General features: G+C 45.2%; 1 protein-coding gene across 1 annotated transcript in view; it reads right to left on the bottom strand.

The window, feature by feature from the left end:
- Window positions 1-27,795, bottom strand: part of CRB1 (crumbs cell polarity complex component 1) — a 161,715-nt gene that overhangs the window by 12,178 nt on the left and 121,742 nt on the right. Inside the window, exons 10-12 of the mRNA XM_065937181.1 lie at window positions 22,938-23,847; window positions 20,331-20,459; window positions 16,064-16,190 (exon numbers count right to left, since the gene is read on the bottom strand). Of these exons, the coding sequence (XP_065793253.1) occupies window positions 16,064-16,190; window positions 20,331-20,459; window positions 22,938-23,847 (1,166 nt within the window). The remainder of the gene's footprint in view (window positions 1-16,063; window positions 16,191-20,330; window positions 20,460-22,937; window positions 23,848-27,795) is intronic.

Below are 27,795 nucleotides of genomic sequence, written 5' to 3'. Positions count from 1 at the left end.
GAGGTCATTTGTGCCCCAGGCCCAGCCCTGAAGGCTGTATTTTATTGATCAGACTCAAATTGGCTTCCCCTTGTGTAGGTGATAAAGAGTGGCGTCAAGTCACCCGTGTGAAATACATCACTTTAACTCTGACAGCTTGTCATTGAAGGCCTTGTTTATATAATCTATTGTGCCATTTACTCTATTCTTATTTTAAAAAGCAAACATAGAAATAAAAACCCTACCTTCCAGTGTTTTGTGGATGGATGTCCTGTAACTTCTCTTAAATAATCTCAGAAGTAGCTATTTCTATTGTCACTGTCGGTTTACATCAACTGATCAGACTTTCAGTTTCAGAGTTGGCCTCACAGAAGATGAAAGCTGGATTGCATGCTTTAATGAGAAGTCTTTCGGGGCATAGCTTCTCCCTTCGAAATCGCTTGAGAATTGCTATGTCTAAACAGGCAGGAAGCCTGCCATGCTGAAGCTGGCCAGATCCGAAGCAAGCATTCTTAAATCTTTGAGCTTGTTGCCACTTAAAACACCAGGGTATCTTACCTCCAGCGAAGATAGAAACCTTCATATTGGGAAAGCTGGTTCAAGTAGCATTTAGTTTCAGAACACAGAGTTCTTTCAGAAGTCAAGCTTTCAGATTCCAAATAAGCCTTTTGGTAAAGTTCCATAGGTTTTACCAATGGCAGAATTAAAACACAAACATGAACACAAAAATCTTATGTCTGACATTGCTAATAGTCTACCTAAATGCACCCAAATGCATCTGGGGATAGTGATCTGCTTAAATTAATATTGAGGCATGGACAGTCTTCCTTCTTTCTTGGAGAGACAAAAATAAAGTCTAACAGCATTTAACGCTTAGTCTAAAAACCCTGGCTTCCTTGGTGGCTCAGTGGTAAAGAATCGACCTGTCAATGCAGGAGACCCGAGTCTGATTCCTGAGTTGGGAAGATCCCCCAGAGTAGGGCATGGCAACCCACTCCAGTATCCTTGCCGGCGGAATACCACGGACAGAGGAACCTGGCGGGCTATAGTCCTTGAGGTCACAAACAGTCAGACGTGACCAAGCAACTAAACAACGACAACTAAAAGCCTTGCTGAACCACAGTGAGCCTGTCTCCATGTATTAAGAGAGTATAGAATCTAACAGCCCGTTATAAAATGAAGTCAGATTCTAGCTGCGATGGTTACTTTACATTTTTGAAGCTCCAAGTGTATGGACACCTGATGTGATGAGCCAGCTCATTGGAAAAGGCCCTGATGCTGGGAAAGACTGAAGCCTGGAGGAGAAGGAGGTGGCAGAGGATGAGATGGTTGGATGGCATGACCGACTCAGTGGACATGAGTTTGAACAAACTTCAGCAGATGGTGAAGGACAGGGAAGCCTGGCATGCTGCAGTCCACGGGGTCACAAAGAGTTGGACACGACTGAGCGACTGAGCAACATGTCTGGACACAGCAATTATGATCTTCGACAAGCCCGTGTCACCTTTTGAAACAATCAAGGAGATCCTTGCCTGAGAAGCTCTCTGCCTTCCCTACAGAGGGTTCAAAGGGCAGATCACGCCCTCCCCTCCTGTTACCACTGACTAATTTCTAGTGACGTTTTAATAAAATGGAGATCAGATTCTCTGCTGCCTACCCAGTTCAGAGACCTTTTAAAGAAGAAATAAGATAACCCAGCTAATTTATTTAATTGCATTCTGGTTCAATAATTTGCTGTTAATATTCCAAAAGTGTAAAAGTTTTCTCTGGATTGTCTTTGTTGATTGCTGAATTTTCTCATATTCTATGTCATATTGAAATTTTAATTATTTACATTCATTTTTTCCCCCCTGAAGTTTGGAGTAATTGCCCAAAGACTATCCCCCTTGCTAACTTGAATAATCTGAAACATACGGAAAACTTGTTTGCTAAACCCCCGAAGAGATTGAGAACTGAGAATTCGGGCTGTAAACTAAGCCTCTTCAGTCTCTTTGCTTCTTTTTCCCAGACCCTAGACTAACACTCCTCTCCCTCCCTGTAAAGACTAGTTCCCTTGAGTCTATAACTTTTCTGTTCCACCACCATTTAGATGACTTGTCCTCAGGGACGTGGCTCTGTTAAGAGCCCCGGGAAGCAAACCGTGATTAGTCGCCAGGCTTGCGAAATCCTCCCCGGTTCTGTTTACGAGGACGGCTGCCAAGCCTCCAAAGGCTGGCTCCGCACCCGTGTTCCTTTCAGGGTCACTCTGCTTGCAGAGCGCAGATTAAACACACAGCCTCGGGACTCTTGTTGCTGTGAGGAGAAACATTTACATTCCACTGACGGTGCGGGGGTAAAAGAAAGCCATCTGCTCTGATTTAACGACTCCAGGAGTAGCTCCGACTCGGGGACGAGAAAAAGTCACAACACGGCTCACCTCAGCCCAGCGCTCCTCTGTGAGGCAGACCTGGGGAGGAATCACCTCCGTGCTAGGAGGCATTTTCACCCTGAGAGGTTCTCAGAGGTTGGCCCTCTACCCACTGGTTTCATTGTTCTCTTATATTAATGATTCTCTGCTACTGTTTTGTAGGGCTCTTTCCCTGGTCTTAGGAACGTGGAATAAATCTATTATTTCTAATACAAAGGTGACAACTAGGTTGTTGATTATTTGTGCATTCCACCCAGGCAATTCATCTGTTCAATATCCAGTCCATTTTCTACAATGAGATCAGCTGTAAAATATTGATACTTCGGAATGAAAAGGTGGGGTGTGCCTGCTCGGTCGCTCAGTCACGTCTGACTCTTTGCGACCCTATGGACTGTAGCCAGCCAGGCTCCTCTGTCCATGGGATTCTTCAGCAAGAACACTGGAGTGGGTTGCCATTTCCTTCTCCAGCTGAAAGGTGGGAAGCAGGGGAAAAAGGAAAAGTAATTAAAACCTGAGGATTTAATATGTCCCTGGCCTCTGCCATGCCGTCTCAGTTTAATCTTCACAATTGTCTAAGGACACAGAGATCGTTGCCCTTAATTAAAAGATCTTTTAAGCAATTTGTCCCAAGTAGTGAATTGCTTAAGCAGCAAATCTGGTATCCAAATCGTCCAGGTTTGTTCTCTTATACACAGATGCATCCTGGTTAGAGCACTGTGTAGATATAACCCTAAATTTACCCTGAATTTCAACTAAGTTCCCCTTATTCAACATATTTACCCACTGAGAGATGAGTAATAATAGTTATTTTATATTCAGATCCCTTGCTATGGACAGTGCTTACATAATCAGCAGCGCTTCTCGGCTTACCAGTGTTGGTCTAATTTTTGAGGACTTTGCACAACAGAATAAGCTCCGACAAAGGAGGCTGATGGGTGGAAGCGTTTTGTCTGGGAGTTCTAGGAAGGCGCCTGGCACACAGCGGCTATCTGGGAGCAAAGCTGTCTCTCTAAACAGTGCCTGCATAGACGCTGAAAAACTCAGTGGAAGAACAAAGAAAGGGACCCCTAATTCACAACTTTCAGTCCTATGCTTTTAACAGCCCAGCATGTCTATCAAAAAACAAAGCAACACAGAAAAATCTCCCAGGGTTGTTGCTTGTATGAAACAGCCCTTGTGCTACCCTCCGGTTTTAACACAACGTTATCAGGCGATGATTAAGAAGGTAGCTGTTTCCTCGCTTTGCAGTGTCAGAAAATAAGGTATCAAGCCAACAACTGCCTTTGGAGGCGCAGCACTCAGATCGCAGCCAGGTATTGCTTCCAACTGTAAATATTAACAGTGAAGGAGAGGAGGCGGTCTCCTCTGGCTCTGGGCTGCCTGAGCTCAGCAGATTAACGTGACACTCCGGCCTGACTTGCTGAGATGCAGATAATTGAGCTTCTTGTTAACAAGTTTCCATGTATTTTTTTTTTTTTACTCCATCAGCAGGTTCTTGAATCAATGCCTGGATTAGGTTTGACTAACATCAGCACAATTGACTCTGATGGAAACTTTAAAATTTATAATTAAAAACTGAGCGTCCATTTGCTAGTTTCCAAGTAAAAGAAGTTAATCCTTCTGAAAGCACTTATACCTAGCTTCCCAGAACATACTGTTTCTTCTGCCTCTGCCCGAATGAAGGAGCCCGTGATGTTTTTAGGACACTGGGAAGCACTTAGGGGCAAGCTGAAGGGGGCCTTTCACGTTTCACCCATTGCCAAAGGATTTAAGGTCTTCATGAATTTGGGCGAATGACAGAGCAGTTTTCATACTCCTTTTGAGATACTGGTAAAGAATCTGCCTGCAATGCAGGAGACGTGGGTTCAATCCCTGGGTTGGGAAGATCCCCTGGAGAAGGGCATGGCGACCCACTCCAGTGTTCTTGCCTGGAGAATCCTATGGGCAGAGGAGCCTGGCGGGCTACAGTCCAAAGTGCTGCAGAGAGTTGGAGGCAACAGAGTGACTAACATTTTTGAGACACTAAGTTTCAAAACTATTATATAGGAGCTCCAATTTTCTTGCAGATTTTTAAAAAATGGCCTCAGCATTGTTTACATGAAATCGTGCATGCATCCTTTTCTCTATATAAAGTATATAAGCATGATTTACAGTTCCTGCCTTCAATAAATGCCAGTGGACGAGGATGATGATGCAGGAGTCCCTCAAATGCACGTAAGCTGTCTCGCTGCAATGGCACATTACTGCCCATAAAAATCTGACACAAAATGTGTCCAGTCGTGTCTGGCTCTTTGCAGCTCCATGCAAAAGAGCTCCATGGCTGCATGCAGCTCTTCTCTTCTGTCAACTTCAAAGTTCATAACATATAGCAGGTGCTCAAATTCTTTTTGGCTGAGTCGACAAATTAGATAGCGCTGTAAAACAAATGCAAAAGCGAACTGGACATAGGTGGCGGGTAGTGCCTGATCTATCCAGGTGACACTCGGCTTACTTGTCAGGAAGAGAGCATGGCCTGGTCTGTGCATCAAGACCTACCTGGACCTCACTTTGAACTCGGAGAACTCAGCAGGAGCTGGTCATTGTGACTGCAATCCATGACCACTGGGATGAGGACAGTTCAGTTCAGCTGCTCAGTCGTGTCCAACTCTTTGTGACCCCATGGACTGCAGCACGCCAGGCCTCCCTGTCCATCACCAACTCCTGGAGCTTGCTCAAACTCATGTCCATCCAGTCGGTGATGCCATCTAACCATCTCATCCTCTGTCGCTCTCTTCTCCTCCCACCTTCAATCTTTCCCAGCATCAGGGTCTTTTCTAATGAATCGACTCTTCACATCAGGTGGCCAAAGTATTGGAGCTTCAGCTTCACCATCAGTCCTTCCAATGAAGAATCAGGGTTGATTTCCTTTAGGATGGGCTGGTTTGATGAGGACATCAGTGAACAAATCCTGAAAAGGAACTGGACCAAGGTTGGTGTCCTCATCAAATCCACTCCAGCCCACAGGACCGTGTGAGTCAACACACAGGGCCCTGCCAGCTCTTCCCTCCCCAGATATTTTATTTGAACAGGGAGCCATTCAAATGCTTTGCCCTCTGGAAAGGTACCTGCCTGTGTGATGCTCACTAAGAGCCCCCCAGGCTCCTTACATCGCAGAACGTCTCTGTGCAAAGGTGCACATGGGAGGAGCCCGCCCCGCCAGCCAAACACCCACCATTACTGTCCTAAGGCAGGAGACGGATGACGCACAATGACACAGAACCTGGACCTCCTGAGCTTACCCCACGCAGTGACTGGGAAGCTTACAGTCATCACGTAGGGCTCTGCAAATACAGTATGAAATAGGGATGCTTATGTTGGTTACTATCATTCAAGAGCATCTATTTTGGTAATTTAAGTAGCGATGGATTTATCTGAGTTCAAACATATAGGACCACTACCCTCAGGAAGCTGCAAATTAGAAATAATTTACATACTGCCCACTGTGAATATCTTTAGCATTCACAGGACTTAAAACAAATAGGTTATTCTGGATTCCATGGGGGCCCCAGAGCAGATACAACAATGTTTGTTTATAAGATTTACATTTACATTTTTCATATTCTCCCTGGAAATGTTCAAAAAATTCCAGAGTTACCTGGACATAGTCTGTCTCGTGAAAAACTTGCATTTCTGCAAAGTTATATAACTGCATGTGTGTGTGCTATGTTGCCTCAGTCGTGCCTGGCTCTTTGTGACCCCATGGATTATAGCCCGCCAGGCTCCTCTGTCCATGGGATTCTCCAGGCAAGAATACTGGAGTGGATCTATATATAACGCTATCTGTTTCAAAACTCTATTTTATAATTAAGAAACGCTAACATCTCTAAAATATTCAGGTAGGTAGTCTGCTGAAAAAATCTCCAGGTGTTGTGTTTTATAAATGAGGAAACAGAAACCCAAGATAATCTTTTGGAGGAAAATTAGTGATGAGTCTGAGTAAATCATTTAACTCATTTGGGCCTCAGCATCCATCAAGTGTCAGTAACCTTCCCACTGACGTTAGGATTAAATGAAGTACTGTTCATGGTACACTTGAGTCATCAGGATAGCGCAACATCAGAGAAGGCCCAGATCGTGGTGAAAGAGATACGGGAGGGCCCTGGTCAGCAGGCGCCTGAGCCAGTGGGCTTCCCGTGTCCTGAGCGGGTGACTCTCCCTGGGTAGTTGATGGCCCTCCTTCAGAAACTTCCGGCTTCCCTAGCTCTGAAAACAAATTGCTCTAACCACATAAATGCTCCGATCACTTCCATCTTGGGGCTTCCCCGGGGCTCACACGGAAAAGAATCTATCTGCAACACACGAGACCTGGGTTCAATCCCTGGGTCAGGAAGATCCCCTGGAGAAGGGAAAGGCAACCCACTCCAGCAGTCCTGCATGGAGATTCCACGGACAGAGGAGCCTGGCGGGCTGCAGTCCATGGGGTTGAAAGAGTTGGACACGACTGAGCAGCTAACACTTTTCATCTCCATCCTGGTCTATTTTATCATGATTTGCATAACTGGGACATTTTAAAAAGTGAGCAAATGCATTTCTTAATTTTACATAATTGAAGATGATGAATGATAGCCTCATTAGTCTATTGCCTCAAAGAATCTTTTTCGTGGTGCTGATCCAGGGAATTTGCTCAGTTTTTGGAGAAGGGAGACTTAATCTGATTAAACTTGAACCTCCTCAGACCAAAACATGCCTTTGGTCCTCTGAGAAAAAGGGGGGACAGCACCACAGGCCTGAAAAATCCTCAATTAACGAAAAAGAACTTTAGAAAGATTCAAATGAAGTTTTTTGGGGAAAAAAAAAGATGCTTAAAGCAAAACTTGGTAACCCAGAACTATGCCTAGAGAAATTTTTAATTAGCAGAAATAAAAAATCAGGTTAAAGAATATGTGCCTTTACTAAGTTAGAGAAAAACCAACCCCCCAACCAGACCTATTCAACAAAATTTCCTGCCCTAACAACATAATTTAAAGGAAAAAAAAGGAACATCTTGAACGAGGAGCAGTTTGTATTAGTTTGAGTTCCAATAGGAAAGAATAAGCCTGAGAATATCACTGAGGTGTTTCCCTCAGTCAAATAAAACCATCATTAAAGAAAGGTGCTACTGTTTTGGTGGAAGGGAACCCTTTAATCAGAGTGATGGGCAGCCCAAGGAAAATCACAATCTATTGAAAATAATTTAGAGTACAGCGTGGTGCCAGCTCAAATTGGTTTATTATGAAATGACTCTTCCCTGCTCTGGCTGGGTTTCAGACAGAAGCTGGACGATCTAATCCATAATCTAGCCCTCGCTTGAATTTATCTGATTTTACACCCCACCACTTCCAGCATCCTTCGGCATCCCAGCCAGGGCTGATCCCTCTTTGTACCTCACATCGTCCAAGCTCGGTTCCCACCATTGCATCTTTACTCCTGACCTTTCTTCTCTCTTGAACGGGCTCCCATTTTCTGTTCCGCAAATAATCTCCCTCGTGTTTTATGGCCTAGTCGAATTCCCATAACCTCCTTGAAAACTCCCCCTCTTGGAATAACTCCCTGTGACCAAACTTCTGTAATTCATCCAGTGCCTTCACTCAGGACCATAAATTAGGGGCTGTTTTCAACGTGTCTCGTGGCTTCTCTTTCTCCTCTGAATCCAGATTGCTCTTTTATTGACGTTCTCGGGGTAGGGATTATGTATCTCCCTGGTTCCCTGTCCCCTTCCCTCACTCCATGTCCTGTCCACTCTCAGATACGGTGCAGAAATGCCTGTTTGACGCTATGGTCCCGTCCTTGACTCTCAGGGGTCAGCGACAGCAGTCGCTCAGCAGTTCCCAGCCTCGAGGTGGGCCTTGTGAAAGGACAGGACTCTGGGTTTCCCGCTGGGAGGCCCGGCCCGTCAGCTCAGCCCACGGGAGCAGTCTCGGGAGACGGAGGTGGCTCAGAGGCAGGGTGATCTGGAGGGGGGTGGATGGCTCAGCCCCTCAGGCTCAGCTGAATTTGGAAAGCGGGGAACAGTGGAAAGCTCTTCAAGAGGTTTTTCTGAAAACCAGTGCTGTGAAAAAATGATGAAGCGTTGGTCTTGCTAATGGTGCTCTTGGGCAAATACTGGCCATTTCATCCATCCCTGCCCTCGTGGGGCAGCTGTCAGGCACCCTTCCCCTTGGGAACAGCTCTAACTCTTTCCTGGGTCCTCCTGGTCTCCTGGAACCGCCTGAATTTCTTCAGCACCTTTTCCTCTTTCACTGCTTGGGGCTCCTCAACAGCCTGTCTAGTGTTTATCATATTTTAGGGTCAGTGCTGTAAATCTCCTTGCCTCCCTCAGACCTCTAACCCTCCTCCCATGACCCCGAAGGAACGCGGTGCTCTGATGCTTGCTCTTCAGGGTTCCTTTCTCAGACTCTTGCAAATATCAAGACGCCGTTACACAAAGACAAACGCCTGGTCATCTAGGCCACGTGTAACTATAAACACATTGCGGCACATCCACACGAGTGAGAACCTGGGATTCTGAGCTCTCTGCTAACAACACACAACCTTACTTGTGACAATTTCTTCTATGAGAAACAATTTAGTCAGCCCTTTGGCAACAAACAATCAAACAAAAGAAAAAAGACATCTGGGAAAAAAATGTGCTTTTTGTGTTGCTAAGAAAATTCCTGCTCATTCTGTAAGACCTGGGTCAATGGTCTTCTGGGAGAAACTTTCCCTGCCCTCCCCTCCTCTGTGCAAACCACGTGCCACCCACCATTCCTTCGTCCCTCCATTCACTCCTTCAGTGAGGACTGAAGCGCCTGCCCTGGGCTGCCAGGCCCAGACCTTACAGAGTTAAACAACCTTCCAGGAGCTCACAGGCCGGAGGACTAGGCAGACAAACCAAGGCGTCTGCACTATCGCTCCCACATACGTGGGGCACGTGGCCCAGAACCTGAACACGGGTCCTGCACCTTCTGAACTGGATCTGCTCGAGAAAGGCACTTAACCTCCGACTTTGTGTTCTCATCAGTAACACGGGAAAGTTAATGTCACCTAAGCCTTAGGACATTTGTGACAAATAATCAAGATAATGTGTGAGAAGACCTCAGGCATAGTGGCTGGCTCCCAGGAAGGACTCTCCAACAGGAAGGACTCTACAATTAATAACCTCCATCAGTGTTGTTATCATTATATGTTACAATGGAGGTGTATCTGGGAAGGTGCGGGAGCTTGAAGGCCCCCCAGTGTTGATGGGGGAGGGCGGAAGAGAAAGGAAGGCTTCAGTGGCAACTTTGAGAACATATATACTCCACCCTGCCAAGAAGGATAAAATGAGAATTCAAAGAGCAAAGAACAACATTTTCTTTAAAATGTCTTTTTTTGGAAGGCAGCTATGCTCAGCACTATACCACCAACGCTGCACTAAAATGTCTTTTTTTGAAGTTGCAACTGTGATCAGCTTGTTCTGGGTTTAGAGGAGGTGAAGGACATGGATTTTAACAATTCAACACACCCGTATTTGAAGAGAAGAGAACTTACACTCTTCTCCAGAATCACTGGTTTTGAGGGGCCCTGTCCACCCTGCTGTAAGTGGAATGCTTTCCTAAAAGCAAAGAGGAAGTCAAATTAGAGACATCCCGGAGGGCTGCCCTGAGACTGTCCCCGGGTGTCCACGTGACTGTGTTACAGGTGAGCGCCCATGTCTCTGTGAAGCTAAGCTTCCTCTGGGAAAACGGCTCAGGAAAGAGCCAATTTATATCAAATTTCACTTCAACATGAATAATACGGTTTCTGTGCATGTGGTTCTTGGATGAAATAATGTTCCTCTGTTGTTGAGTGTGGGCTTCCCCAGGGGCTCAGCGGTAAAGAATCTGCCTGCAATTCAGGAGACGCGGGAGACTCAGCTTTGACCCCTGGCTGGGGAAGACCCCCTGGAGGACAGCATGGCACACACTCCAGGAATCTTGTCTGGGAAATCCCGTGGACAGAGGAGCCTGACGGGCTACGTCCGTGGGGTCGCAACACTGATCCTCAAGACCCTACCATCACCAAAGAGGTTCCTAACAACCAAGACTAGACTTTCTCTTCTGTGAATTTGGTAGGAAAACTGGACAGATTTTTAGTAGGAAAACCGAACAGATTTTCGGTACTTAATATGTACCATCATTTGTATCTTAATAACTATGTGACAGGCTTAATACACACACACACACACGGTTCTCAAAGTTAGAAAATGCCACTCTGAACTCATCTTAAAAACGCTTCATTTGTTATATCAGTAGGTTCATTAATATTCATTATCTACTTTACATGATATATACAATGCTGGCTATTGAAAACTTCAAAGGAGTATATGAGCTTTAAAATAAATGTTTTCTTGAGGTATTTTTCAGCTTCCTAGATGGCACAGTTGGTAAGGAACTTGCCTGTCAATGCAGGAGACTCAAGAGATGGGGTTCGATCCCTGGGTTGGGAACGTCCCCTTGAGGAGGGCATGGCAACCCACTCCAATATTCTTGCCTGGAGAATCCCATGGACAGAGAAGCCTGGTGGGCTACAGTCCATGGGGTTGCACAGAGTTGGACATGACTGAGCGTGCACAGAACTAGAGTGATTTCAGTCATTCATCAAAAACTAATACGTAATTTGCCACTTTGAATAACAGGTATATGGATACCTCAAATCTCCTTCATAACATAATCTTGCTATTCAGTCTTGCTATCAAAAAATGTTAGCGGAATTGAGTGAAAACAACATTATCCAGAATTTTATGTGAAATTAAAGTCAGGCAGACAATAAAATGATTGTATTCCAAATGATTAAATATGTTTCATTGCAAATAGCCTATTTGTTTTCAGAGGAGCTATATTACTACTATATTATATGTTACTACTTTCCTCTATACAATTAGTTTCCAATAGATTTCCATACTACACGAAACAATCTGTGACTCAGTAATTACAATGTGAGAAGAAGATTAGAGCCATGATCTTTATGCCCTTTTAGAAGGAAAGAATTCTATTTCTATCAAGCTTAGGAAAATAATATTCATATAACACATATATGAATCACGAAAGTTTCAAGTAGAAAAATATTAAAAACCAGTACCAATTTCAAGTCAGTTTTCTTGATATTTAAATTTGTTCAAATATAAAATCCCCTGGAGCATGCCCAGTTTTCTACACTTACTTTCAGAAAAAAGATCAGCAATGGATTCAATGAGCTGCACCCTCTTTTCCCAAAACCAATGTAAGTCAGTCAAGAAGAAACTCCATATAAGAATCTACACACTCAATTCTTGAAAAAAATTGGGAGAAACTAAATTCACGTTATGTTCAACTAGACAACATCGTGATATTCACTTGCATACTAACTGTTTTGTTTCATTAATCACGACTCTATTTTTAATGGATGAACCAATGTTAAAACTTCTTCTTGAGTAAAAACCAACAGGAATATCTCAAGAAAATAATAGTTAACATGGTGTGATCAGCTTCATTATTCACCTTGAGTCTTTTGGTGAGTTAATGGTTTGTAACACGGAGACTTGCTTTCTAAAATGATCTGTGGGGACTTCCTTGACGGTCCCGTGGTTAAGAATCGCCTGGCGATGCAGGGAGCGCAGGTTCAATTCGTGCTCAGGGAACTAAGATCCCACACGCTGAGCAGCTTCTAAGCCTGTGCCTCACAACTAGAGTCCATGCACCTCAGCAAGAGATCTCACGCGAAGCCAAGAAGATCCCGTGTGCAACAACAACGTACTCATGAGAATGAAGGAGATCCTGCTATTTGCAACGGCGTGGGTGGACTCTGAGGGTGGTGTTGCTGTTCAGTCGCTCAGTCGTGTCCGACTCTGACCCCACGGACTGCAGCACGCCAGGTTCCCTTTCCTTCACTGTCGCCTGGAGCTTGCTCAGCTTCACGTCCACTGAGTCGGTGATGCCATCCAACCATCTCATCCTGTGTCATCCCCTTCTCCTCCCGCCTTCCGTCTTTCCCAGCATCAGGGTCTTTTCCAGTGAGTTGATTCTTCACATCAGGTGGCCAATGGATTGGAGCTTCAGCTTCAGCGTCAGTCCTTCCAGTGAATACTCAGGGTTGATTTCCTATAGGATGGACTGGTTGGATCTTCTTGTAGTCCAAGGGACTCTCAAGAATCTTCTCCAACACCACAATTCAAAAGCATCAGTTCTTCGTCACTTAACCTTCTTTATGGTCCAACTCTCACATCTGTACATAACTACTGGAAAAACCTTTGACTATGCAGATCTTTGTCAATAAAGTGATGTCTGTGCTTTTAAAAATGCTATCTAGGTTTGTCACTGCTTTTCCTTCCAAGGAGCAAGCATCATTTGTGCTGCAGTCACCGTATGCAGTGATTTTGGAGCCCAAGAAAATAAAATCTGTCACTGCTTCTACTTCTGCCTTGAAGACCAGGTCACAATGTGCCTCTTCTGTCCTCCTCTTAGTTCCATCCTGACACTGACTCAGGAATGCTCCTCCCCTGCTGATCTACAGGCCCAAGGAGACCCTCAGCTTGCGGGCGTGTGCTGTGTCTAATCTACAGTTGAATTCTCTAGTCTAGGGCACAGCACATAGAAGGTATTTATCAGGCATTTGTTGAATAAATAAAAAAAATAAAGTTGAGAAATGAAATAGTCCATATTACTAATGATTTTGGTAGTTGAGAATAATTTTCATAGTTTCTTCACTGGTATTCTTCCTAAATCACTAAACTCAAATTTTATGTATCACCATTCCCACAAAAGGCTTCATTTAAATTTTGCAAAATTAAAGCTGAATAACTTCTGCTATAATGCTCAGATATGGCAAAGGGATTTTTAAACACAATTTAGTGAATAATTTGGAAGGTGAGAGATATTGGTTGCCCTTACAGTGAAAAATGTGTATTTATGAAAGGCTTATCACAATCCTTGGCCTTTAGAAGGTTCTTGGAAGTGTTAAATTCATCTTTCTGTGCTGTCAAAACACTGAAGCCTCCAAACCTCCCTATTTTCTCAACTTTCTCTGTTCTCCAAAAAGAAGGGTGATAAAAACCACCTGCACACCCAGGAGGAAATGGCATGGCCAAAAATAGACACATAGCCTCATTTAGTTCAAATGCTGAACCTTAAAAATGAGCAAAATGAAACATTTCTAACTCAATCACTACAGGTTATTGTTTCAGAGGCGGGGTCTAGAGGAGCCTGTGTGGATTTCTGTCACTCAGGTGAGACGGCCCCTTCTCAAGAGCCAGGTTAACCAGGGACACTGCACATCCCCAGCAAGAACACTTAAGGATAATCAACTTGAGAACCCCAGCTAGAGAAATGTCCGCCACAGAGGGAATGTAGGTGGAACTCTGACCTAGACGGGCACAGGTGTCTACCTGCAGGAACATGTCTGGGGGAAGAGACCACAGTTCAGGGTGATCAGCACAGGTTCTTCTGTGTTTGCTATGTGGTTGTGTGTGTGTGTGTGTACCTGAGCACGCACCAGACTTGTGGCCATCTTAGCGTGCAAGACACAGTCGAGGCAAATAAAGACAGATATCAGAAGATGAGGAGTAGAGATACAGAAACAATGGTTTTATTTTTCTGTGCAAATGTGCAAAAGCTGTAGTCATACACAACGCAACTGAAAATACACAAGACAGAGAAGAAGGACAGGGTTTCTAGGTCAGATATGACAAGACGCTGGGAAACGGAAAAGCAACTAACAATTACGGTGACCACAGAGGCGCTAGAAGTGTATGGAGAAAGAAATGGTGAGTGACTCAGAAATACAGCTGGAAGGAAACGTGTTATATTTGGAAAGACCTATAAGTACATAATTACAGATTTGCCCAAGAGGGAGTAGATGTGAAAACTGTATGTGTGGTCTTTGGCTATAATCAATTTTATGGCTACTTCAGATAATTTGGGAATGCAAATATTGATAGGAAGGGTTCCTTCAAGTCTCTTGTCGGGAAATCTAACTTTGCAGCGGATCAGTTGAGATGGTGGGTTAGCACGTGCTGTCTGGGGGTGAGGGAGTAGGGAGTAGAGAGGAAAGAAAACTTCAACATAAGTTTCTCCAGTTCAGGGCCTGCCAGCACTCCACAGCAGAGAAATTTGCTGCATAAAATCCTCTATAACTATTGAAAAATAAGATGGAGTTTACTTCCTTTGCTTTTATAGTATACTACTTTGTAGTTTTCATGTCATGCTATATTTAAATTTACTTGGTAATTTCCACGGGAAAACAATTTCTTTAAAAAGAAAAGGAACTAAATGAGTATTGCATACCGCCCAATGGATAAAACACCCTCACATTTTTAAACCAGAGCGACTCCTAAAGACACAGAAGCATTTACAAAATGATATTTGGCAGGCCTTTGTTATTATAGCTGCTTTCTGAATTAATTCATAAGATCAACCTATTTTCCCTTTAAATAAACACTAATCACGGCTCCTTGGGAAGGGATATCCACACAAAGATACTTAGCATAAACGACAGTAAGTCAGTGGAAGCAATAAAAATACTAGTAGATCAAGTTATTTTCTAATTAATATGTTATATACTGTACTAAAGCTAAGCAAGAATAGGTTAATCTTTGCATACCTTATTAATTTACTTGGTAAATCGATCACTTCAGGTATTTATTTATTAAAAAAACATAATGCCAAATATATTTTGATTATAATATAGGTAGTATGTTTTTTCTTCACAAATATAGTTGAAGGGGATAAATTTACTTGAAAATTTTAGAAAAATAGGCCTCCAGGAAATTAAAGTTTAATAAATTGTCTTTTCAGTATATACCTACAGAATAGCATGTATTTCTTTTTAAAATATGTATTGAAAAGCAATTGCGATTAGTTAATTTGATAGGACAGTCAATAAGCTCATAAATTTATAAGCAATTAACAAAAAGTTATTTGTATAGAAAGTACTGTAGGAAAAAAGAAACGGAAAAAGATTTTATCTGTCATTTTTTCTGAGGAAGAAAGGTTTTATGGAATTATAAATTACACTGGTAAGGAGTAACTTGAGAACAGATACCAATTATATCAGAAAAGTTTCCCTCTACATTTTGAGGGAGTTCATGAGATTCCCCACTTTCCCTCTATACATATTTTTAACTTACCGGAGAACTGGCAACACCGCATAGATGGATAAAAAAAATTAATCGGTAATTTTCAAACTGCTGTGTCCTGAATAAGATAATGAAAGGACCAGACTGACCGAGGATGAGGGTGAGGGAGGGTGCCTTACACTAAAAAAGGGCCCCCAAGGGCAGGTGTGGGGGGGGCATTCTCCCACTGCAAGGGTCCTTCAGGTACAGACGCGCTTAGAATGATGGCTATTTGTACTCAATATTCTCGGAAAGCAGGCGTTTCTGCTTGTACTGAGAACAATACTGCTCTGCATTTAGAGCCAGAGTAAGTAAATATTTACTAAACTCGTAAAGTGCATTGCAACACGCTTAAAATCGGCCTTGAACCTAGTTTTCAAGACGATTAAATTTCAAGGCATATCCTGAAAGTCGTGGTTTCAGGTTTGGGAGCGCTCAGACGCAGGTCAGTAATCGTCCTGGTCTCCCCACTCGACCACGGGCTCATCATTCAGGCGCAGGATGAGGTAGGAGAGGAGCTGGAAGAGGTTCTGCCAGAGCAGCAGCGAGACGTAGAAGGAGAGGCCGCTTACGTCCAGCTCGCAGCGCGGCCCGGCGAAGGCCAGCGCGCACGCGCAGCGGAACCCGCCCCGCAGGTCGTGGCAGCGGCCGCCGTGCAGGCAGGGGTCGGACGCGCACTCGTCGATGTCCGTGTCACACCTGCAAGACAGAAACAGCGGAGGCCGGGCCCGGCTCAGGACGCCGGCGCGACGTGAGCAGGGAGCGGGAGCTTCGGCCTCACCCACCCAGACCGCGCAGTGGGACCGGCCAATCCCCGCGCCCTTCCTGCGTGCCCGACAGCGGGCGATAGCCTTCACGGATTTTGCTTTTAATGAAAATAATGTGTGTACACACACACACACACACACACGCACACACGCACACACGCACACACACACACACGCAGTGTTAATTAGAAAGAGAAAACAGGTGCAAATCTTTAGAAACCGAAGCAAAACAGAGCCATGCACAAGTCAGTTTCAATTTCCCCCTCAAGAGCGTTTGTGTGGTTGCCACCTTGTAAAAGCTGGGTTTATTGGGGTATGTGGGGACCAGAGAGGGAGCTGTGTTTTTTTCAGCCGAGCGTCTACAGAGCAGACCTCCGTTGGAACCGTGAGGGTTCTAAAGCATCAGTGTGCCAGGTGAGGGGGAGAAGCCCCTAAGAAGCAGAAAAATGTATTTGGTGTATTCTGGGGGTTTTGGATTATTTTCCTTGAGAATTCCATTATATATATATAAAATGCTTGCATGAGTGCTAAGTCACTTCAGTCCTGCCCAGCTCTTTGCGACCCTGTGGACTGCAGCCCACCAGGCTCCTCTGTCCATGGGATTCTCCAGGGAAGAATACTGGAGTGGGTTGCCATTCCCTCCTCCAGGGGACCTTCCCGACCCAGTGATCGAACCTGCGTCTCTTGTGTCTCCCGCATTGCAGGCGGGCTGTTTACCACTCATTCATTTGGCTGCACAGATCCCAGTTGCAGCACGTGGCTTCTTCACTGTGGCCAGCGGGATTCTTAGTTGCAGCTGTGGGATCTTCAGTTGTGGCCTGTGAACTCCTAGCTGCCGCACATGGGATCCAGTTCCCTGACCAGGGATCAAACCCCAGGCGCCCTGCATTGGGAGTGCGGAGTCCCAGTCACTGGACCACCAGGGAAGTCCTGGAGATTCCATTTTTAACAAAAAGCCAAAGTAGATAATCAGAAGATTGCACTTGATAATAAACTGGTTTCATAGCTAGGTTGTAATCTTTCCAAGTCCAGGTAGAACGATTTTCAAAAGCCAAAACTTTCCAAAAACAAGTGATGCCAATTCTAAGGTAACTGAAACTCGCCTCTTCCCTGGAGCACTGTCACTTTTCACCTGATTTTCCACCTACCGAAATTGCTTTTCTGTGCATTCACTAATTAATTCCCCAGTCCCTTACTGAGTAGATATTGAGCACATGCCACGTGCCAAACCCTCTCCTAGGCCTCGGGATAGAGCAGTAACTGAGGCATCTCTCTGACTTTGGGAAGTTCATATAAAATCATAGCTTCAGGAGTCTCTGCAGAGCAGCTCATAGGAGTAAAGTCCAGTCTAAGCAGATTTTCATTTCCCACCTCTGAAGAGGTAAGCATGTGCGCCTGGGTAATCCACTAATCCCCAGGCTCAAGAAATGATGAGAGGAGGTGGTGGGTGGGACAGGGCCTCCCCAAGGCATAAAGGAAAAAAGATTTCTTCCCAGAAAAACAACTCCTTATCCTGCTAGATACCAAGCATAGCTGGGACATTTTGTTTCCCTGCTTTGGCTCAGGCTCCCGGGCTGGGGGAGGCCTCTCTGGTTGGAGCAGAGCAGAGCTCAACAACCGGAGGGAGCCTGCCAAGTCCTCCCTACCCTGGGTGGGCCGGAGCGTTCAGAGCATCAACCACGCACAGCCTGCCGGGGTGACGGCTCAGAGCTAGAGGTCGAAGCCCACGGCAGAGGAGGCGGTCTGTTAGGTGACAGCTTTGCAGCATCTTTGGACTTTGTGGAAGTCTCATCCCCCTGGTCCTTGGGAGAAGCCCAGTACTTTCTGCTTTTTCTTTAGTTATTCTTTCTCTGTTGCTTATCTACTTCCCTTTCGAACTTAGCAGTACACAGTATACACACAACAATCATTATAAACATTATTGGAGCCTTCATCAGAAGTTACTAATGGGCAGAAAATAAAAAAAAATAAATCCATTGGCATCAGTAATAACTAATGACATGGAAGGACTTTGAAAGGATGGAATCCATCAAACACCTGTTGACTATTTTAGAAATTCATTTTCAGTGGAGAAGTTTATCCCAGTGAAAAGATTCCTGGGAGAAGAAGGAGAATGTTGAGGCCGCTTTCTTACCACATTTGAAATCAACCATGTGGAGGTTAAATGTCAGATACTGCTAAAAAAAAAAACAATGTTGGAGGAAAGGGAAATGTTTACTATAAATAGGAACAATGTGCAAGCAGCAGAGAAAAATAATCCAAGACTTTGGATGAGTCCTATGCTGTCATCATTAAACATTAATTCATCAATTTAATAATAACAGTAAGCATTAAACTGTGCCATCTAGGCAGAAAGTAACCAGCACTTAAATATATGGTTAAAGCATTGTTCAAATTTTCGGACAAGAAAATCTTTGCAGTATTTTGGAGATGGAATTGGAGGCCAACCAAATGGTCTCTGGGTTAATATTATTACCATGGTGCATGCATGGAAAAAAACAGTGCCGTGAAAAGCAGAATGTGACTTGAGGTCACACCCCTCCATACACAGATTCTCTGACTGCCCATGCCGTTTTAGAGCCAGCCACTGAGAGCAGGCCAAGAAAGCAAGGACCAGCCTTGTCACTGAGTGTTGGAGGGGAAAAAATGCAGGTGTGGTCACATTGCCTGCTGTTTGCCAACATGGCAAAAGAGCTGTGTCTCTGTGGTACCCAGAGCACAAGTTGAAAAAGAAAATTCCAGTTAATCCAAACTGCAGTTGTCATGCAGCAAAAACATACCCATTATTTCACTAACTACTCTTCTGGGGAAAATTAATTCAGTCAAAATTGCTTTGTCCAAGGTGTTGGATTTGATCTAATTTGTTCAATGGAGGAAGCCTGATCAGAGAACAGTTTATCTAGCCCTGGATGGTATAGGAGATGGAGGAGAACTCTTTCCCTTTACTTTTGGTTGTCGCAAGTAAAGATTTGGTCATACGTTTATGCCAGAAACTTCCTGGAGATGGGCAGAGGCTCTGAAGGTGGCCTGACCTGACTGCAGCACACATCTGAATAATCAACACCTGACCTGTCCCTTAACCTCCCAGCTTCAGTGTACACAAATGCAGAAGGGAAATAGTGACAATTAGAGACACTATTTGCAGGGTGCCTGGCCGAGCACTAGACAGATGGCCAAGTACTTGTTCTCTGCTGTTACAGTGCATCTTGTAGAGCCTCGGTCTGTCACCATTCTGGGGACGCTGATCCCCTTGGGAATCTGGCAAAAGCTACAGGAGGTGCACTTTTTTGGACTTCCCAGATGGCACTAGTGGGTAAAGAACCCGCCTGCCAAGGCAGGAGACATAAGAAACGTGGGTTTGATCCCAGTGTCAGGGAGATATCCTGGAGTAGGAAATGGCAACTCTGGTATTCTCGCCTGGAGAACCCCATGGACAGAGGAGCCTGGCCAGCTACAGTCTGTGGGACTGCACAGAGCCAGACATGACTGAAGCGACTTAGCACGCACACCTGCACATTTTTGCCCTTGAGCTCACCTCAGCAAGCCACATGCATATACAAACATGCCTGCATTCTCAGTAAGTCATTGATTGAAAGCAGTAATCAATTCCACATTAAGCAATCCCAGCGTTAGGTACCGAAGAGACAAAGGGTTTCTCTGGGAACAGTAGAGTCATCTGGATAAGATACGTATGCTTTTAGGGTTCTAGGTAAGTCTATGGGGCAGTCTTTAAGGTATATTTTATTTGACCTCAACACCACCCACATGTGCATCATGTGTTAGTTAGTGGGAAAGAAACATGAATCCAGAAGTATTTCTAAGAAAGAAAAATATCACATTTCACATTTTTCAGAGACATATTTCCCTAGTTAAAGTCTTGGCTCATAAAGTGTCCTTGACTTTGACCTCAAGGGTAATTTTTCTTTTTTATTTTGACTCAGGCCAGACCTATACTTCAGCACAGATTTTCCTATGGGAACTGAGACGAGAAAGCGGAGAAGAAACACACTTCGCATTGCCTCACTGTTGTCCGGCCCGGAAGGCCCTCCCGTAAAACTCGGCTGCGACTCACCGTTCCCCCGTAAAACCTGGCCAGCAGGCACATTTCATTTCTCCCTGGAACTCCGTGCAGTTGCCACCGTTGTAGCAAGTGAGGTTGGTCTTCTCATTCCCACAGACGGTGGAGGGTAGTCGGAGGTATCTAGGGAGAAAGAAGCAACAGTCACTGCGGTTCATCTTGTTCATTTCATTCAAGAACACTTTTTTAGAAAAGTCCCTGTGTCTTGTCTGTGCCAAACTAATGAGGTGCTCAGGCCGACTGGGCTACAAACGCTTAACGGTGCTGTTCTGCACACGGATCACTCCTCGGTCCACAGGTCCTGCTGCTGGAGGGTGCTGTGAGGAGCCTGACTATCCGTCTTCCATTTCTACCCAGTGCTCATTTGTGAGATGAGATCTGTGCCGGGGGTGGGGGGGGGGGAGCAGTGGTGGCAATAAATTTAGTGTTGGAAAGAAACTCGCTATGGCTCGATTTGCTGCTGCTTGGCTAGTAAATCACATCAGGCCATAGGAAAATTGCATCTCTATAAACGTCAGCAAAGAAAGGCCAGGACTCTGGTACCCAAGCACTCGTGTGATTTCTCTGCTGCCTTTCACAGCTGAACTCCGGTTGCCCCGCCAATACTTGCTGCCCTCATCCAATAACTCATGACTTAGCAGAAGGCAAGCCAAATGCTGTCCAGGAGGTTTGTATACAGCACTCAGTGGAAAGTACATGTGAATTCAGAGAGTGGCTCCTTTGTTCAATAACACAACTTTACATATTAAGGAGTCCCTATAAAAGCGAGTACAAATTGCTAGATGCTAAGCAGAACTTTACTACCAGATAAAATCCAGCGGTGTGAAGGGGCTGGTTAAAAAGACCTTAAAGTGTCCAGGTCCTTAACTACACTCTGCCTGTTGTGCATGGAATCAGATACACAGTTAATATTCAAGAAAGATAAAATGAATTTTAGTTTGTTCTGCTCAGCAGACTGTAGCTAATATGGAGAAAGCAGTCTATATGGTAAGTGTGTCTCTTCCCACAAGAGCTAATCAATTTGACTTTAAAAAGAAAATATCATGAGGATTTTTCAAAAGAGCCAAAAGCATCAACCAGCTTTGGAAGAGGTCAATTAGCAATGCAAATAGGAAGCTTTGTATACATCTTAACGTTTAATAAACAATTTCTGAATCTCGTTAGAAAGTACTTTTGAATCAAAACTTTAATCTTTGAAAACTTGGCTTTGATGAATTAGGCAGAAAAAAATGCTGGAGCACTGGTTCCTAGGCATATATGTGTCTTTTACTTATCCAAAGTCACCACAGCAGTAGTATTAATTTTGATCCTGAATGTCTTTTGTTGTTAAGCATTCAGTTTACCTGTTGGCAAATGAGTAGGTTAACTCATGAGAAGTCACGTTTTATTGCAATGTCAGTACTCAGCAGTCAGCCTTGTGTCTTGCCTTCATAGGCTCTGAACAACAATATTATGGAGACAAAAATACATCTCCCTGTAGCTGTGACTACATGTGTGTCTACCAGGAGATTCATCCAGTGAAGGCACCACCTCTGAACTGCTGTAATGTCTCCAGGCTGCCGGCCCACTCCAGGTATTCCTGTCAACATCCTGGAACCTGTTCCTTGTCTCATGTTCCTATGTGCGTGCTAAGTCACTTAAGTCATGTCTGACTCTTCATGACCCCATGGAGTGTAGCCCGCCAGGCTCCTCTGTCCATGGGATTCTCCAGGCAAGAATACTGGAGTGGGTTGCCATGCCCTTCTCCAGGGGATCTTCCCAACCCAGGGATCGAACCCACACCTCTCAAGTCTCCTGCATTGGCAGGCGAATTCTTTACCACTGAGCCATCATGGAAGCCCATACACATATATATGTATACATTTATGTATGTAATTGTATGGTCCTTTGACATTTTGATTTTTATCTTACTGGTTCCCTCATTAATTCATGACAAAGTCATCAAAACATGCTCATTCTGAGAGTCATGATTTCCCATTTTGGAAACTATACTTTAACATAGACTTTTCAGAATTTTGTAAAGTTGACCTGCCTGAAGTGACCCAGGGCATTCTTTCAGGGGTAGGAGTCATGCTTCCTCCAACAAAACCAGGATTCAGCTCTTGTATTGGTTGTCACTGCATTTATTTCCTGCGGCCTTAAGGCTCGGGACTCCGGGGCATAGTTCCTGAGACATACTCTGACCGAGGTGACTGAGCAGACGTTTTGCTTGAAGTGTGGTCTAAATCCTGTAGAACATGCCGGCAGGTGCAACTCTGTCTTCACGGGACTGCACTGTCATGGCCATGACCATGAACCCCTGCTCAGCACAGGTACTGAGTGTGCCTGTCACGGGAGCACTGGGGGGTGTGGGGCACACCTCCAGACACGCTTTATGTGGGTGTAATGCTCACCCGGCCTTTCAGAAGATGAAGAATCCGCCTGCAAAGAGGAAACGTGGGTTCGACCCCTGGGTCGGGAAGATCCCCTGGAGAAGGGAATGGCTAACCGGCTCCAGAATTCTCGCCCTGGAAATCCCATGGACAGAGGAGCCCAGCAGGTGACAGTTCACGGGGTTGCACAGAGTTGGACGCGACTGAGCGACTAACACTGAATGCTCACCTGCAGAACCTTCCGGTGAAGTTTCCGGGACAGCGGCAAGAGTAGCCGGCGGCGTCACTCACGCAGGTGGCCCCGTTTGCACACTGGTGACGCTGGCAGTGGTCCACCTCCGACTCGCAGTTCACGCCGGTGAAGCCGGGCTCACACCTGCAGTGATAGGCTGCCCCGCCCGGGGCGGAGCAGTTGCCGTGGATACAGGGGCCTGAAAGGCACGCATCGGTGGCCAGCTCGCAGTGTGGCCCCGACCGCCCCGCGGGACAGGTGCAGCGGTGGGAGCTGTAGGTGTCCTCGCAGCGGCCTCCATGCAGGCAGGGCCCGGAGCGGCAGGCGTCGAGCTGCAGGCAGCCCGTCTCCACCGGACGCGCAGAGACTTTGAGAAACCGCCCCTCCTGAGGTCTACTCATCAAGCCTCGGATGTTTCCAAAGTAAGAGAGATAGAGGCCGCCGATGGCTATCGTGCTTAGACACCCTCGCGGGGCCCGCGTGCTGTCGCTAGCTCGGTCACCCACATAGATGTCGGTGTCATCCTTCAGGAAGCCGAGGCTCCCGGCAGCGAGTGCGCTGGTCACAGGAGGCGTCTGCCCGTCCACCTCCATCTGCCACCTGGAGGCCTGGGCCCCCGGGTCTGCCATGGAGAGGGTCGCCTGGTGCCACACGCCATCGCTCACGGGCTGCAGACTCGTCAGACTCAGCGCGTAAGAGCTGTTGCCGCTTCGCAGTTGAAATAGCAACCGGGAATCCCGAATGTGAACACGGAGGAATTCAGGCTCCTTCTCTGCGCGCAGTATGATCACATGTGCATCCCTCGTTCTGAAACCGAACGTGACGTTGGTCAGCTCTCTGGTGATGTTCCCGCTGCTCCTGAATATTATCTCACGGCTTTGTCCATTCAAAACAGCATTTGCGATGCCTAAAGAGAGAAGGCAGTGCCAGTCAGCAACTTGGCTAAATCTATAACATTTGCTTCAGTTCAGTCGCTCAGTCGTGTCCGACTCTTTGTGACCCCATGGACTGCAGCATGCCAGGCTTCCCTGTCTATCACCAATTCCCCAAGCTTGCTCAAACTCATTTGTTTAATTACCTTTATTAGCACTAATGACCAAGACGTTATTACCATCATGTATTGATTGATATGGGCTAGGCACTCTGTTCGTTGTCTTTATATTACTTAATACAAAGTTCTTAAATACAGGTTTATTATTAATATCATTTCTATTTTACAGATTAAGAAATTGAGACTCACAGAAGTTAAGTAATTTTTTCCGTGGTAAAATAGCTAATAGTTAATGAAGACAATGTCAAACCTGGATGGTCTGACACCAAAACCCAAGTCATATATTACTTTTCCATTGAAACACTAATACATTCCAATATTATCTTACTTCAGTTCCCACCAATAAAGCATTGATTACCCATTTTGTACATCAAGAAACTGAGCACAAAGCACTCTCAAGTCTACCTATGGTTACACAGTAAATTAACAGTGGAGATGGGCTTCTGAGTTAGCTGACTGTGTGCTCTGCAACCCAATGGACTGTAGCCCACTGGGCTCTTCTGTCCCTTGAATTTTCCAGGCAAGGATACTGGAGGGGTTGCCATTTACTTCTCCAGGGGATCTCCCTGACCCAGAGATCCCACCCACATCTCGTGTCTCCTGTACTGGCAGGCGGATTCTTTACCACTAATACCACCTGCGAAGCTGACCATGAGACACTTAAAAGTAGCATTCTAAATGATTGATTTACTATCTGCAAACTCCAATTAAGTGTCCAGTTACCAAACTGTGCCTAACTCCGAGTAGTATTCTGTGAACTGGGCAAAATCACCCAACCATACCATCTGCTCCACTGTATGACATGTATTTGCGATCACATATGACCATAGCACTTTGGAGCAATCTTCTTGCGTTTTTCTATTGAAGTGTTTTATCTCTTAAAATGTCTGACACTGTCAGTTTATGATCTCCTTTAATACGTTCTTGGGAAAACTAGAGAAAGAAGAACTGCTTTAGCTTTCCACCTAACCTGTGAACCTGGCAAATCTGGATCCACTCTGCTTTCTATTCTGTTATAATGGACTGTTGTTGAGTTGCTCAGTTAAGTCCAACTCTTTGTGACTCCATGGATAGCAGCACGCCAGGCTTCCCTGTCCTTCACCATCTCCCAGAGCTTGCTCAAACTCATGTCCATCGAGTCGGTGATGCCATCCAACCATCGCATCCTCTGTCACCCCTTCTCCTCCCGCCCTCAATCTTTCTCAGCATCAGTCTTTTCCAATGAGTCCACTCTTCACATCAGGTGGTCAAAATACTGGAGCTTATATGGGTGCATTGGATGCATATGGATGTTGTAATGGATGCACTGCCCTTCTTCTCATCTGTATAATAACATAAAATATATCTACTGTTCTCTGCCCCTGGTTCCCGATCCAAGGCTCTGAAAATGCTGATAAATTCCTAAATGATGAGAGCATGGCACTGGGAGCATGTTTGTTGTAATGAGCAACTCTGCTTGGGTTCCTGGATGGAGCCTGGATGCAGGCTGGTCATCAGGAAGACCAAGCCATGGCTAGAAGCTTGAAACTCTCAGCCCCAGCCCATCCTCTAGAGAAGGATGAGGTTGGAAAATGGGGTTAATAATTAGTCATGCCTACATGAAGAAGCCTCCACAAAACCCTGAAAGTATGGGGTTCAGAGAGGTTCCAAGATGTTCAACACAGGCACACTGGGACGGCCACACACCCCATTTTCTCGGGACAGAAGCTCCTACACTGGGGACCCTCCCAGACCTCGCCCTGTGTATCTCCTCATCCAGATGTCCATCTGGGGCCTTTGTCAGATCTTTCAAAAAGCTGGTAAACAAGTAAGTGTTTCCCCGCGTTCTGTGAGCTGCTCTCGCAAATTAACTGAACTGAGGTGTACTGCGAGAATCTCAGATTTATAGCTGATTGGCCAGGAGCACGAGTGACAACCTGGACTTGTGGTTGGCATCAGAAACAGGGTGGGAGTCTTCTAGCAGGACTGAGCCCTTAGCCTGTGAGACCTCAGAGTTGCACTAAATTGTGATAACTTGTAGGACACCCAGCTGGTGCTGTGGAATTGCCTGGTCAGGGGGAACCTGCACGCATCAGGTGTCAGAAATGTTGTAACTGGGGTCCTGGTGTCAAAGCCAAGGGGAAACACACAGGGGGGACCGCTGGGTTTTCCCTAATCAGGTGGGAGCTGTAGGTGCTCCCGCACAGACCCCAGCTCAGCTGCCCCGGCCTTGCCTTGGGTTCCCTTCATTTCTACCTTCTTTAGACACTGTTTCCTCACATAACCTCCCCTGTGCTGCATCATCACTTTCCCTCCCCTTCTCTTGTTTCCCACCAGCATACAAATAGGCTGCCATTGCACACAAAGACCCGGTCCTACCCTGACTTCCATCTGCCCTCTTGCTTTTTTATTTCTCTAGTTCCTTCTCTGGCAAAGCTTTTTCCAAATAGCTTTATAGTCACCTTGTCTCCACTTTCTCATCTCCCATTTTCTTTTTTAATATCTTCCACTTAGCCCTTGGTTCCCATCATGTCACTGAAGCCACCCTGGTCAAGGTCACGGAGACATCGGTGTTACCTGCTCCAACAGGCAACTCTCTATTCTCATTGTCTTCCAGCTTTCAGTAGAAATGAACCTTAAAGCATTGTCGTCTACTCACGTGTGTGGCACCACCCCCAACCTCTAACACTTCACATTCAGACTCTCCCAGCTATTTCTCTGCGTTCTGGTTTATACGGCTCTGCAGAGCAACGTACCAACCACGCCTGAGCCTGAGACCCCCCTGGTTACCATCACATCTAGAAAGACTCCCCAGATCCCACACACGGCAGACAGAATTTCTGTGACCCGACCCCTGATCGACTCTCCAATGCCATTTTCTGCCACTCCTCCTCGTTCAAGTGATACAGCCACAAAAACTTCCTGCTGTTTCTTGAAGACAACACGCTTGTTCACAAACCATGTCTTTTACCGTTGCTGTTACTTAGACAGGATATTGGCCCCTGCTCTTCCCACACCCAGCTCTTCCTCAACATAATATGTGCTCAAATATCACCTCCTCTGAGAGGGTTTCCCTGACTATCCAAGTGTTTCCATCCCAAATCCACTCTCTTTTCAATTATCCTGCTTGATTTTCTCCATAGCATCTTATAACTATTTGAAATTACATTGTTAAATTTTCTTCAACAATCCAATTAAAATAAACAAAATAAAAAATATAATAATAGTAGTGAAACTGTTAATTGCTCAGTCGTGTCTGACTCTTTGCCTCCCCATGGACTGTGGCCCACCAGGCTCCTCTGTCCCTGGGATTCTCCAGGTCAGAATACTGGAGTGGGTTGCCATGTCCTCCTCCAGGGGGTCTTCCCAACTCAGGGGTCAAACCTGGGTCTCCCACATTATGGGCAGATTCTTTGTATAATATATAAAATATACATTTTATATAATAATATATAAAACACTCATATTATATATATATAATAATATATAATAATAATAAAATAAATAAATAATTTCCTACTTGTTACTGCTCTTTCCTCAGGAGAACATGAGCTTTTACAAGATCTTGGAACTTCTTTGTCTAGGTTCTCACTAAGCCCTGTACCTGGAACATTAACTGGCATAGAGTAGGTGGTCAGTAAATATTATTAAATGAATAATGTAAGAAAGTAACTCAGTCCTTAATTCTGAAAAGTGAGATAATGATTAGAAACCTCAACATGAGTAAATTCAAGTGGATTGTTTGCCTGGATTAACATTGCTCTTGATTTTATTGCTTTTGACTGTGGTGGGTTTTTGTTTTTTTTTTTTCCAGCCAGGTTGCAG

Source organism: Muntiacus reevesi, chromosome 5 (genome assembly GCF_963930625.1).
Source record: "Muntiacus reevesi chromosome 5, mMunRee1.1, whole genome shotgun sequence".
In the NCBI taxonomy this organism is placed as follows: domain Eukaryota; kingdom Metazoa; phylum Chordata; class Mammalia; order Artiodactyla; family Cervidae; genus Muntiacus; species Muntiacus reevesi.
This window is presented reverse-complemented; position numbering and strand designations above follow the sequence as displayed.